At 38.2% G+C, this 14,234-nt stretch overlaps 1 protein-coding gene across 1 annotated transcript; it reads right to left on the bottom strand.

Moving 5' to 3' along the window:
* Positions 1-2,902: 2,902 nt before the first annotated feature.
* nos1apb (nitric oxide synthase 1 (neuronal) adaptor protein b) lies at positions 2,903-12,540 on the bottom strand. The gene is made up of 10 exons (XM_053628358.1): positions 11,612-12,540; positions 11,361-11,432; positions 9,879-9,971; positions 9,728-9,786; positions 8,315-8,423; positions 7,852-7,930; positions 7,111-7,208; positions 5,570-5,713; positions 4,192-4,360; positions 2,903-4,055 (listed from the first exon to the last, which is right to left on the bottom strand). The coding sequence occupies exons 1-10, from the start codon at positions 11,687-11,689 to the stop codon at positions 3,745-3,747; spliced, it is 1,212 nt and encodes a 403-aa protein (XP_053484333.1). The 5' UTR covers positions 11,690-12,540; the 3' UTR covers positions 2,903-3,744.
* Between the last annotated feature and the right edge of the window lie 1,694 nt (positions 12,541-14,234).

Below are 14,234 nucleotides of genomic sequence, written 5' to 3'. Positions count from 1 at the left end.
ATCAAACACAGGAACTCTATGAATGTGAAAGTAATTGAGAATATCTAAAATTCTGTCATAGAAACGTACCACTTATGTGCCATAAGCTCCATAAACAGCGACTCCTAAAAGGAATTTCAGAACTGTATGTTAGTCCATCAAGACTCAAGTGCAGCCCTGTTCTGTACAAATCAGCACTGAGGGGGGGGGGATCTAGAGCAGAAAGAAAAAAAGGTCCTCACATAAGGCTTCAATTATGAGACACACCACTTATGCAGTAGGCAGAACGTGTGAAAATTATAGATCTAATGGACAGGGGATGAATTACACTTGGGCACGCAATTTAATGTAGCCACAAGATACTAAATCAAGGTAATGAAACTGCAATATGTGCGTGGAGGATGTAGGTGATTTTATCATCATTTTAATTCCTACTTTGATTTCTTGATTTAATACAAATAATGCCAGTTTATTTTGTAAATTCAATTAACTCTCCTAATGTGTCTACAGCTTAAAGGATAAGCTGACCAAGCACTTACCTGCTATGTATACAGCTCTTCCTACACGTATCAATTAAAAAAAAACAAAAAACAAATGGTCTACAAGATATGTAATGTTTCAGCTTAAGCTGCTTTTTAAAAATCCTGTAATTAATGAACAGCGAAAATAATTATGTATTGGCGTTAAATGGCCTTGCATAGGTTCTTTTTTTTTTAAAAGTGTTTTTACAGCCCAAAACATACATTTTAACATGACATATTGTGGTTACGTTAAACTGTCAGGCGGTGACACTGGCCTTAAAGTGCACCTATTATGTTTTTTCAGATATTACCTTTCACGTAGTGTGTTATAGAGCTGTTTATGAATGTAAAAAGTTTGCAAAGTTTAAAAATCAAAGCACACAATAGAGTTATTGACTCCCAAAAGAAGGAACCGATTCTGAACAGCTGAAACGACTGGTTAGTAATTCCAGACATTACTTCCTATACTAACCTACGTAGGTTTGTAACAAAAAACCCACCTCTGTTCTTCATTGGCTGCTCGCTGACAGACGGAGCTGAAACTCTATATGGCAGTGGGCGTTTCCTTTTTGAAACACACTGACAGCAGTAGACCAATCACAACAGACTGGGACATCTGACCAATCAGAGCAGAGTATGCTCTCTGAAAGGAGGAGTTTAGAAAGAATCCTTTAAAACGGATCATTTAATGAGTTGATTTTGACACTGAGGGAAAAAAAGGTAATGCTGCAGTTTTAATTATGAGAACGTTAAAGTGTTTTTTTGACCTCGGATGCATGTAAATCTATTGTATGAGAGCTTTAAAACAAAAGTAGGCATGTTCGTTTGAACTGATATTATGCAACGAAAATCAACTGAAGTTCCTAATCGACCCACGGTCAGAATCACACATAACTACAGTAAGACACCCTGCTGTTTTGAGGTCCGAATACAGATGAGCACAATTTTAGCATTAACGCCTAACTACAGACACATTACTTGGAGGTTTTTCAGTGAAACCGAGCGCTGCAGCTTGTTTCAGCTAATGTATTAATTAGGAAAAACATGATAATCAGAGCATATTCATCCAGGCTACAAAAGTCCTAAACAGATCTAAACCATTCAAACGTTTTAGCTCTGTTGTATCTTGCTGAACTCCTGAAACAGGATAGCCCACCCAATAGGTGTTTTAAAAAGCAGATTACAAAAACGTACTTGGTTGCTTATCACAGACAAAATTCACCTGAATTTGTAACATATGTGTCACTTGTATACTTGGAATAACCAACTCATTTAGGCAGAGACTGACCTCAGATGCTTGAAGAGTAGCTTTAATAAATGGAAACTGAAAAGCAACTGAAAAAATTCTATGTATTTTCAAACTGTATGGATTTGCTAAGAGTGTTCAAACAGTTTTAAAACATTTTAAACATCATCACTCTGCATTTAGACCTGTCGCGATTTACATTTCGCTACACTCTAGTCACTCTAGTGTAGAAAATCGAGATGAATGCAGGGTTAAATGCCACGACTGAAAGAAATTCGATTTCTAAAATCGCTGCTTGTCTTTGTCATTACATGTTCTTACTCGTAATTCATTTACATGTAATACAATCACTGCACAGGCTGATAAATCTCACTCTGAAAGTATATCGAGAAAGCCACAAATAAACACGACCTCAAACAGAGCCATAGCTAAACATGGCAGTAATAGTAATAACTAATAACTCAGGACACATTACTCATGAAGAAGCCGAAGAAGACAATAAGGAGAAGTAGGTGAAATATGCACTCATGCAACACTTCGATGACAGACTGGATTTGCCAGAAGTTTACAGATATACCAACACACATCACCTGGAACGTTTCAAGGAGCTGTTTGTGATACTTTTTTTTTTTTTAACAGCCCCCCTTTTGGCAGCAAGGTGAACTGCATCTGCAATAAACACAAACCTGAAACAAAGAAGCTAGTCAGATCTGTTACCTAGCAATACTACAAATCACGGTTTTTCGATGGTATCTGTAAGATTCTATGAATGTTACTGGTTTTTGTAATGCTTTTGAATGGTGGCACCTTAAATCGAAACAGTTTATGTATATGTGGAATTTGTGAGCCATTTTCAGTCTTTAGAGGTTAGTGTGTGACGATTTAGACGTGCAGTGTGCATATGTTGGTGCTTTTGCATTCTCCTTAAGCCACTGTTATCTGTTATAACCAAACAAAAAAGTGTTTGCATACAATATGGCAGATAAATCCCACAGTGCAGTACAAACATCATGTCAATCCCCAGGCGTTATATTGGACACCTGTGTGCAGGTTGAAGGTACTGTATACCAATATAAATTTTTCTACATTATGGGCTCAAACCAGTAAAAGAGGAAATCTGGGAACTGGAACATTTTACAGTGTCTTAAACGAGTCTTAGCCTTGTATTTATAAGTCCCAGGATTTCTTGAATTGTCCGTGGATCCTGTGGATATGCACAATAAACCTGTGCCGTTTTTTGGCCAAATGGGTAAAACTGATTTTTCATACCATACAGATGCAGAAATGCCAGATGTGATGAATGCGTGTCTTACATTCAAGCGGAACAAAATTCACACAGTGCAAGTAGTGCAAGTACAGGTCCATTGTAGACATCATGGAAGCTCAGCATATTAGCATCACAGTAACAGCAGAGTCAGACCAAAAGCTTTAAATGATCACATGACTATTATCCATTGTCTTCTTGTTTTGTTTTCTGTCACACAGTGATGATGCCGGATGAGCACAGTGCTTTGAGTATCTACGATAACAGTTGAGCAAGCAGGTCTTGTTAAAAGAGTTATAAAAGAATATTTGCTTCCTAACTTCTTCCTGCCCCTGACCTCTCCTGATCGTCTCTCCTCATCTTGATAATTCTTTATCAATTATTCAAATTCATAATGTTTTTTAAAGGGCATGTATGCGTTTGTTCATTCTTGCTAAATTAATGCTACAGTGCATTACAGACGGATGATTATTTCCACAAGTAATATACTCTAAAATGAACTTCAGTAGGAACATAGTGTATACTGGGACTGTGTCATTCATAATTTCATCACCCTCATCCAAAAACAGTCCCTCCAACACAAAGTTTATCTCTTAATTATTCTTCTTAGTTACTGGCCGCATCACTCCTAATCTCCATTTGAATTGAATTGAATCCATACTCTCATAACTCTCAAACATCAGGAGCTTAATTGCATCTCCAGCACTGCTTACAGATCTTCAATACTCAATTGCTTATTGGCCCCAGCTCTCCCTATCATCACTCTCGTCCGTATTGGATTCGTATCCGGATGCGATACCCGATTCCCTGAACCCAGGAATCTCCAACGTGCAGAAGAAGTGAGCCTCGGTAGGAGAACTCTCACTTTGCTCTTCGTCTGGACCCTGGCCTGAATCCCGGTCCTGCTCTGGCTTCTTTTCACTGTCCGACGGCTCTGGAAAGAAGCCGAACGGATCCAGACGCACCACGTTAGGCTTCTTCAAGGGGGAGAAGCGAGGAACGTTGTCTCTCAGGGCGATCTCCAACAGGCTGTCCTGAGATCCCACTGCATTAGACAGAGGATTCAATAAAGTTGAAAAGATCTGAATTTGCTACTAAAAGTTGTCTACTTTTTTTTTTGCAAGATTTGTGAAGTATGAAAAGGGGGAGGAGGAGAAATAATACGCATGGTGAAAGCTCACTGGTGGAGGAGCACGAGTGTGTGCGGAGCTCCAGCTCCTGAATGTGTTTGATCAGCATGGAGAGATGCTGAAGGAGCTCGCCGTTCTGCTGCAGGAGCTGCTGAGCTCGAACCTGAGCCTCTGTCCTTGCCCGCGTCTCCAAACATAGCTGCTGCTGGAGCAGGGCAGCCTGACGATGACAAACAGCAAGCAAAAAAAATCTTGATTATAAACCATCAACATAATCAATAATAATAACAACCATACTCAGTTGTAGTATCCCAGTTACATAAATAACCTTCCATTCTGTTTCCTTTTTTTCTGGACCACTAGGGTCATTTCCATCAGAACTTATGGAGGCAATGCATGAAAGTTGTCAAAAGGGTTTGCAACATGTCCTAATGGCAAAATTCACCAGACAATAATAGGCAGCATTCATATAGTATATACTGTACTCCAAATACTATACTTTACTGACATTGAGGACTACGTTAGGAAGCACAGCAAAATCGCAAATCGATGTGGCCACAAGCTATGCTGGCAGTGCGCCTGAAATTAGCGTTCAATATACTAAGGCTGTAACACATCAGTCTCTTGTCACCAATACTAGCACATGCTTCTGCGATATGGCTGACAGTGAAATGGTCTGAGGTGCAACATTTTCAGTTTTACCACCAGTCTTGCTCCTACCATCATGATATAGAACGTCCATACTATATGAGTGGTGTCTGGCCACTCATACATTTCTGACTGCCTTTATCATCTTGACAGCTCTTTTGTCAGTCTTCTGTCAGAAAGGCTTGCATGAAGCTAGTCAACAGCACAGTCTGTGCAAGGGTCAAATGGCTCTCCTCGTAATTGAAGACTTTCAGTGTTGGGGCTTCCACATATGAGATCAGGAGATGTTTCCGGCTCATCATTTGCTGCTGGGACTGTTCACAGAGCAGCCAGTCATCCAGATAGGGGAGTATCCATAGACCCCGTTGGTGTGGTGGAGCAAGGGTTCCAAGGCATCTATCATGGATTTTGTGAACACGGTGGGTCAGGGTGGGTTTGGCGGAGTCTGACAGTGTACAATACCCTGCGGAAAGTGTGCTCATTAACCATTGGTCTGTTGTTATCAAGCTCAAAGGGGGAGAATCATCCCACTGCCAACAGCGTGATCTCAGAACCGACACTGGGATCCCTTGGTAGTTTCAGTAAACTTTTGAAAAAAAATTACTTTTATTTACAAAACTAAAAAAGCCAAAATATTGCCTTGTTGTCACTAAGGATAAATTTGTGGTTAGGTTTCATTGTAGCTACAGCATTAATTAGCTACAGTAATAATAATGTCAACTGAAGGTCCTTTGTGTGTGTGTGTGTGTGTGTGTGTGTGTGTGTGTGTGTGTGTGTTTGCCTGTGATGAAGCAGCCTGGCTTTTCTGTTCCTGCTGTTTGAGCTGTTTCTTCAGGAGCTGGACCCGGTGGTTCAGTGACAGGCGCTCTGGGACCGGAGACAGCAGTCCTGATGGCTCTATTTCCACCATGGCATCTTCAGAGCTCTGGGGAGAGAAAAGAGTTTCATTAATTTATTGATTTTACTCTCAGGAAATCGACTGAGGCAAGATGTGTTTACAACGGTTTGCCTTTTGAGTTCTGAGGACACAGTGAACTGTGTAGTTTTGAACATACATTTGCAATCAAAATTAATCAACCCCCATTGCAATTCAGGTTTATTGTCAAAATCTACAGACTTTCAGCTGTTTGCAATGAAGAAATCAAACAAAAGCAATTGAAATAGTTCAACACAAGAATGCTTCAAGTGGTTTCCCCAAATTCAACTGAAAATGCAACTTATAATGACTTCTCCAGTCTCAATATTATTCAACCCCTGAATAGAATCCCTCACAACAGCACAAATATGCAAAACAGGTGTTGTCTCAAGCACACCTGATGCAACTAATCAAGGGCTTCATTAGTTGCACCATTAGTTAACATTCTTATTTTTTCTTATGATAAATATGAAATATTTTTAATTATTATTTCTACTTCTGATTTATCACATAAAATGAATGAGAGGGTTACTGAGAATCTGAGAGTCTGACTTCACACAATATCCTAATGAGTGAGAGCTCTACTCTCCTTGGATTTCATGTATATGAAGTCTTAAGAACGTCAACAATCTCTAACTTTTCTCCTTTAACCATTCCTAATTTTACGCACTGGTGGGCTTATATGGATTCTTCGAAAATTGCAAGTGAGATTATGTTGTGTTAGAAATAAGCAATATTTCACGCTGCTAAACATTACAAGCCTCATCATGAAGTCTATTTTAGACAGCTTGATACTGTGATAGCTCAGGTACATGAGAACTGATGATACGCAGTCTGTGTATATTTTATTCATTATAGACTTGATAGAAATGCTAAAACAACATGCAACATTTATGCTGTAGACTGCATTATTCATTACAGCACAGAAGAAACCATCAAGATCCCACATGAAAGCTGGTGGTATTTTCATGTTAACCAAGAAGACTTATTTGATACTGTTTATAAACAGCATGAAATCATGCAGAAACATACTGATATAAGCACTCTTTACAACCTAGTTGAGCAGAAAAGCATCACAGAATGCACACCAAACCTTGAGATAGATGGGCTACAACAGCAGAAGATCACAACTGTCAATTGTCTAATTTTATTGATCCAGTTTCGGTGAATCTGTACTTAAAAACTTTTAACTTGCTTTCGCAACATGCAATTAAAGTGTCTTTTCATCTTCAGCATACTGGAGCTTTGCATCTTAAGAATTAAACAGGTCCTATGATTTAACTTACTATACTACTAAAGTCCCAGTGTATTAAAAAAACAAACAGATGCATGAACAGCTAAATTTATCTATCTTTTACAAAATTGTATTCATTATGCACATTTATCAAAGTGCATCTAGGCAGTACCTTTACATCTGTCTTCTGCATTGTCTCCTCTGGGTTGGTATCAGCATCTGGAGTGTCCTCCTCCTGTCCTCTCTCCTCCTCGCACTTCACCAACCATTCTGCCAACACAAATGGACAAAATCGTGTTAAAAATAGTCCACTTGACTAGTACAGTTAAAAATATTTGTAATATTACCAACAGTTTTCTTCAAAAATAAGAACGGCTCTCTCAACCGAATCAGGAGAGACTTCCATGACCATTACTGGAGTGTGGGGGGGTATCCATAACACCATGACAGGCCCTGACAGCCTTCTGGACACAGCTTCTTGCAACTATGTCACCAATGGTGAACTGAAACATGGTCCATTCAGAAGGATCTCCTGGGTTTATCAGTCAAATCTAGCATGCAACAAATGTTACAATCTTACCACCAAGTGGTCACTTCACAGCTCTGCCCCTCTCTTTCGCTGAATGTCCAATAAAGTCTGAGTGTACAATCACAAAATCAATCATTGCCCCAGTGTCTCTGAGCACTTATGAGCAACCTTGTGCTCATAGGAGGCTGTTCCTGCCATTCATATCTCCATCACTTCCAACACGAGCATTGAAGTCCCACAGTAGCACTACGGAGTCAGTAGGACAGGGGTGTCCAATCTTTCTACAAAGGACTGGTGTGGGTGCAGGTTTTCGTTCCAATCAAGCACATGAAAATTCTTTGCTGAATCAGAAAAAAGGAACTAGACTATTACGTATAGACTTACCGTCCACAGTGTCCATGCTCTGTTTATGACAAACCTCAAATGCCTGGCCAACTGTCTGCACAATTCTCATAGCTTGACTCTAACACCAGAACAATGGAAGAGAAGGAGAAAGGAATGGAATTAACAGTGTACAAATATGACTACTACTTGTCTCTCATGACTAAATATGACTAATATTTTTTCTCTATTTCTTTCCTATATTTCTTTTTAATAATTGTAGATGTTTCATACTCCTTAGTTCTTCAAAATATCCAGGAAACTGTAACCATTGGAGCTTTTGGTGCAGTCAGTAAAAAGGAGATTAAACCAACCTCTACCAAACTCATTAGTATTCAACCCTGATCATACAAACTTCAAGCCTGTTCCATATCCATACCCAATCAACTCATCTGCTCTGTAGAAACACATTAAAAATCACATTTGTCTACTGGTTTGTCTATACAATGTCACTTAGCCGACTGACCTTTCTCTTGGATTTGAACACGTTGCAGCGGAACACATTGCTCTTCTTATCTTTTGCAATATAACTGAAGATTTTAAGGTCTTGTGAGTCATGGGAGACATAGAATATTCTGGGAATGGAAAGAAAAAATATATGATACAATAAAATACAGTAGACCAATGTGAGTTAACATTTCAATAACAACCAGAAAATGATTATGCTCTTATGCTGATTTATGGATGGATGTGCAATTGGAATTGTTTCATACTGTCCGAGAAAAAGAAAATACATTTATGGATGTACTGTTAAAAATATAACTTGAACATGTCAGCATGTTAGCGTCAGCTGTCAGCGTTCTTTTATTTCTGGATGGTATCGTGTTTTTGTACTTGCACATAGGTATAATGAACAGGACACTCTTCTGGCACAAACAAATCTTCAGAGGAAATACGTCCCCGTTTATAAACATTTAAGAAAGCTAGCCCATGTCACGTGACATGTGGCCTAACCTTATTGTTCCATTCAGCGTTTATGATTAAATAAAGATTAACCGCTATCGAAAGAGCTACCCATAGGCTGTGTGGATCTCATGCAGGTGGTTGATAAAACCTGCTCATTGCCCCGTATCCTTCTTCCCCTTTTCCTTTTCTTCCACTACAGTGTACAATATACAGCATGCATCTGGACTCAGGAAAGGCTCAGTTCTTATCTCACAACTTGACTTCTCCTCCCTGGACCACTGGAATTTCCTTCCCGGGATCAATAAAAGTGTTACCACTTATCATAAAAATATGTTTTTAAATGAAATGTCTTAGCAGGGAATTGATCTTTACATGGTTTTATAAACAGTTTAAGGGTGACTTCACGTTCGAGTCCAGACTCAGAAGCAATTTTGGGCTCATGGGGTGGGGGGGTGGGGGGGGTGTTTGTCGTAATCGCAGGTTTGCGTTCATAACTCCTTCAGAACCGTGGCTTGATTGTGCAATTCCATACGTCACGCAGTATGTGCATACAGTGTTTGCTGTTTTTATGACTTTGCTGTCGTACCAAATCTCAAGTGACAAAAAAACCCCAAAACAACGGGTTTTGAATGCAATGTGTGTCATCTTGCATGAAGACCTGCAAACGAGGAGCTGATCTTGAATGCAGGCAGATTTTCACTGTGCTCTCAGTGCAAGTGCTCGTGAAGTCATATGAAAGTCTATTTTATATATCAATAATCATCATAACGATTTCCCTGGCATCACAAAACTAGAAACAGGAAGTAATGCAACAAGAGGAGGAACATTATTACTCGCCATTACTTTCACACCTGGACTTATAAAGACTTGGTTCTCATGTTTGTCCAAAGTCACAAAAAACAGTAGCACTTATGGTTTTTCTATAAAAAGAAGTTCATTAGATATGATTAAGCCCTATCAGTACATTTCTTACCTGTAAATGGGATCCTGTGCCAATGTTACATGACTTTCATCCCAGCTGTATGCATTTTTCTAGAGGAAATATTTAGCATAAAAAAAGTTACAAATCCTTTGATCTCCATGAGATCTGCCATACTAAAAAGCTCAGACAATGTCTTCAAGACCTTTTTTTTCTTATGCAACACCACTTTGACACCATCCACCGCAACGACCAGGCTGACTTTCATCTTCTTGATGTTCTTCACTTTGAACTCATACTGGGGAAAAAAAAGGAAAGAAACTTGTCATATTACCAAAAAATGTTTGGTACAAAGCACTGCCTTCAGATCACACTAAAGGAAGACTAAAAAACTGGCAAAGAAGATTATTTTTTGTTTTTTTCTCAAGAAAATCAGTTCGAACTCATCGATTATTAATTTTCATCTCCCCACATAGAGCGCCGTCCTTTTTAACCAGATAATCAGCGATAAGCATAGGCTGTCTATTAAAAAAAAAAAAAAAAAGCAGAAGGGTTTTCACTCTCAGAGCAAACTGGTGCAATGCTGCTGCCATAAATCTATAAGCCGGCAATGGAGCAAGTCCAAAATAAAAATGTATGCCCTTGGCTAGAAGTGCTCCTAAAAGAAGAGGTTCTACTCTCTGAACATTTTTCCTTCACTCACAATGACAGTCACAGGAATGCCTGCTTGTTTTTCTTGCTTTTTCTTAGAGAAGAAGAGTTATTTGAATACATTAATGATTAATGAGACGGAGAAAAAGCTCTGCTATTTATATATATTTTAAGGCCAAAAAAGGTTGAAGGATTTTTATGTGCATAATTAGACCTTAGGACTCTTAGGATTGAGGACTACAAATGTATCAGCACAGTACAATTTATTTTTGCTGTATACAGTATATAATCCTGTACAGTTTAATAGCTGGCTATCTAAAAACCAAACAAAACAACAAAAAAAACATCAAATAATACTTACATTTTTTAAAATAAAAATGATGATTGCAATTTTTAGAAAATTGACTTTAAATTCCATCCTCATGCTATTTGCAAATATGATGTTTTATTTAAAACTAATATATCATCAATATACTGTATATGAATAATATAAATAGTAATATTATTTACCTTCATATATTTACTGTTATACATTTGATGTCAGTAATAAAATGTAATGCACAATATCATAACCAACATGTAAAATATGCTTTATTACTGAAGTATTTATAAAATATATTATACTGTATATATGCATAAATAAATAAAGCTTTCGAGTCTAAATGATCATTTTATTATTTATATTATTTAGACTAAAGTGAATAAAAATTTAGCCCTCGTGTTGCTATATTATATAAAGTAATATTAAGAAAATTATTGGGGCAAAATATTAAAATGAATAAGTAGTAAATTAATATATTGTTAACTGTGAAAAAACAACAAAAACATACTTAAAAGTAGACTAAGTAAGGTTTTTGCGCAGTGTTATAAATTCTGATCAAATCAAATCATTAGAAATGATTCTAATATCTTAGATTATACAACGAGCAATAATTTCTTATAATCGATCGATGGTTGAAGAGATTTTCATTTAAAAAGAAAGAATTCATTACTTAAATAATTCTAATAAAATTGAGTAAATATTAAACCTACTTACCCGGACCCTTCTCATGGCTGCCAGGATGTCCAGCCTGCTTTGGGGACGCACAATATCCAAAGTGCCAATAAACTAGAGGGGACAGAGGAGAAGGTGGACATGGGTACGTAATTTAAACTCACATCTAATAGATGACCTGCTGACACACACACACACATACACACACACACACACACACACACACACACACACAAACACATTCAGCACATCAGACAACCTTGTCATTGATACTATTATACCGTCACACGCACCTTCACCTGGAACGCGATGCCGCACTGGAAGCTGTCATCACTGTCATCCACCAGGTTATATTTTGTCATCTCAGGCATTGTGCGTGTTTTTGCAAGTGATATGGAGTCCAAGTCGAATACAAGCCTTCACAAGAAGCCTCTGGTGGCTGGCGAGTGTGTCAGGATCATATCAATCAGAATCCTTGTCAGCATTCCTCTCTAACAGATCTTTATTTACCTCTAAAATAATAACAGTGATTAAAAAAACACACGAGCTTGCCTCACCCGATGAACAGAGGAGAGAAATCTTCTTCTGCGGCTGATGCGTGCACAGATGCGGCGTCCAGCTGTTTTATGGTTGCAGCCTCTCCTTGCCTCATGATGTTTAGGAAGCTTGGAGGGGCTGGGTGGGATTTGTTATGAAAAGCTGACATCTAGTGGTGGTTCGAGTGCTAATGGTTCATGACTGGGAGTCAAGACTCTGCTTGAACCAGGGAGGTCACTGGACAACACACTATTCCTTCACCATAATGAAAAGCAGAGATGTCTACTGTACTGTAGCTAGCAAACAAACAATGAAACAAGGTATCGATTTGTGACCCTTCTGTCTAAGGAAAGGACAAGTAGACCCTATTCCATAAAAAAGAAATAAACGCCCCACAGCATAACAGAGCCACTATACTCTCTATGTATGTCTTTATATATCCAGGTCAAGCTTCAAAATGGGATCTCATTAACACTGACCTTGGTGTGGTTGTTGGTGCCAAGTGGGCCGGTTTGAGGATTCCAGGAACTGTTGATCTTCTGAGATTTTCACTCACGATAGTCTCTAGAGCACTGGTCACTAGCCCCGTTCCTGGAGATCTACATTTCTGAAGATTTTAACTAAAACTTTAATCGTGCTCACCTGACCATCTAATCATTAGAAGCCTTAAGAAGTTCTTGCTCACCTAATATAGGTGTGTTAGATTATATTTGAAGATGAAACCTGCGGGAAGGCAGATCTCAAGGAAGAGGGTTGGTGACCACTGCTCTAGAGTTTACACAAAATGGTGCGAAAAACAAAAAAGACATCCAGTTCTGGTTCGAGCTAACAGGAAGTCTAAGGTAACTCGATTAACCAGTCTTTACAACTGTGGTGCACAGAAAAGCATTTCAGAAAACATAGCATGCTGAACCTTGGGGAGGATGGGCTACAACAGTAGAGGACACCATCAGGTTTCACGCCTGTCAGCCAACAACAGAAATCTAAGGCACCGAAAGTGGACACTTTTATTGTAGTCTCACTTTTTATTGTATTTCTGTTTTTTTTTTTTTATTTTTTTTTTTTAAGGTGCTGGAATTAAACGGTCTTTGCTAGACCCTTGTCAGATATTGCTGTGGCTGAATTCTGCCAAAAAAAGCCAAAAAAAGATAACAAGTTCGGTTTTTCTGCTTATAACATACACCTGTATAAAATGTCTGCCAGGGTCCTGTTCTCCAGACTATAAAATACTAGAACTTCACTTGTGATTGAAATACATGCCAAAGAGATTTTCCCATGCCACAGCACGTATATGATCGTCAAAAAGGAAAAGGCATGTCTGGTAATATTTTACTAGTTCTGTTACACCAAACTGGCTTTCAGTAGTTAATAAGCCAGATATTGTTCTGTTTATGATTACAGCATAATCACGTTATCCAACAGCAGATCAATAGAGGCTGAAGTAAAGATCAATAACTCAATCAATTACTGTCACAGCTTGAAAATGTGACCCGGTCACATCAGATAATGTTGCAGCTCAGTACAAACTAACAGTGAGGGATATGCCAAGTTGCATCAAATGGTTAGAAAGTGGGTATAAAACAGCAATTTAAGAAGAAGAAGAAGAAGAAGAAGAAGAAGAAGAAAAAAAAACCTACAGATATATATATATATATATATATATATATATATATATATATATATATATATCTGTATATATATATATATATATATATATATATATATATATATATATATATATATACACCTGTATTTTCCTTCAATGTTTAAAGAATACCCTCATAAACTATCAATTATTCATTAATTACTGAGGAACTAACAGTCACCTCATCATGTGACTGATCTTGTCAAGCTAAGCTCATGTATGTAGTCTTGTCTTTAAGTCCTGCTGATTTTGTTGAATCCACCATGACCCCTCACATGCCTCGTGACACACTGTGGTCCAAATTTGCGACATCAGCCCATCACTCAGTTATAAATACATACACTAAATGACCGATATGTTGCTACCTGAGGAAAATGTTTATGTTTCGCAAGTTAGGCAGGAAAGACCACCTGAGAACACACTGCACCCTCTCTTTGTGCCTTTATTATAGCGTTATTTCATTCATTCATTTCATTTATTCATTCATTTAGCAGACGCTTTTATCCAAAGCGACAAATGAGAAAATACAAGCAAAGCGATATATCAAGCAGAGAACAATACAACTAGTGCTACCATACAAGATCCATTAATTGAGTTTCAGAAGAAGCAAAGTGCGCAGAGTAGAGGTGTAAATGCCAGAGTAAATTTTTTTTTTTTTTTAGGGGTTAGTTAGGTGTTCACGGAAGAGGTGGGTCTTTAGCTGTTTTCTGAAGATGGTGAGAGATCCTGCGGTC

The sequence above is a fragment of the Ictalurus furcatus genome, chromosome 7 (assembly GCF_023375685.1).
Source record: "Ictalurus furcatus strain D&B chromosome 7, Billie_1.0, whole genome shotgun sequence".
NCBI lineage: Eukaryota > Metazoa > Chordata > Actinopteri > Siluriformes > Ictaluridae > Ictalurus > Ictalurus furcatus.
The sequence above is the reverse complement of the archived record's forward strand: the minus strand, read 5'-3'. Positions and strand labels throughout refer to the sequence as shown.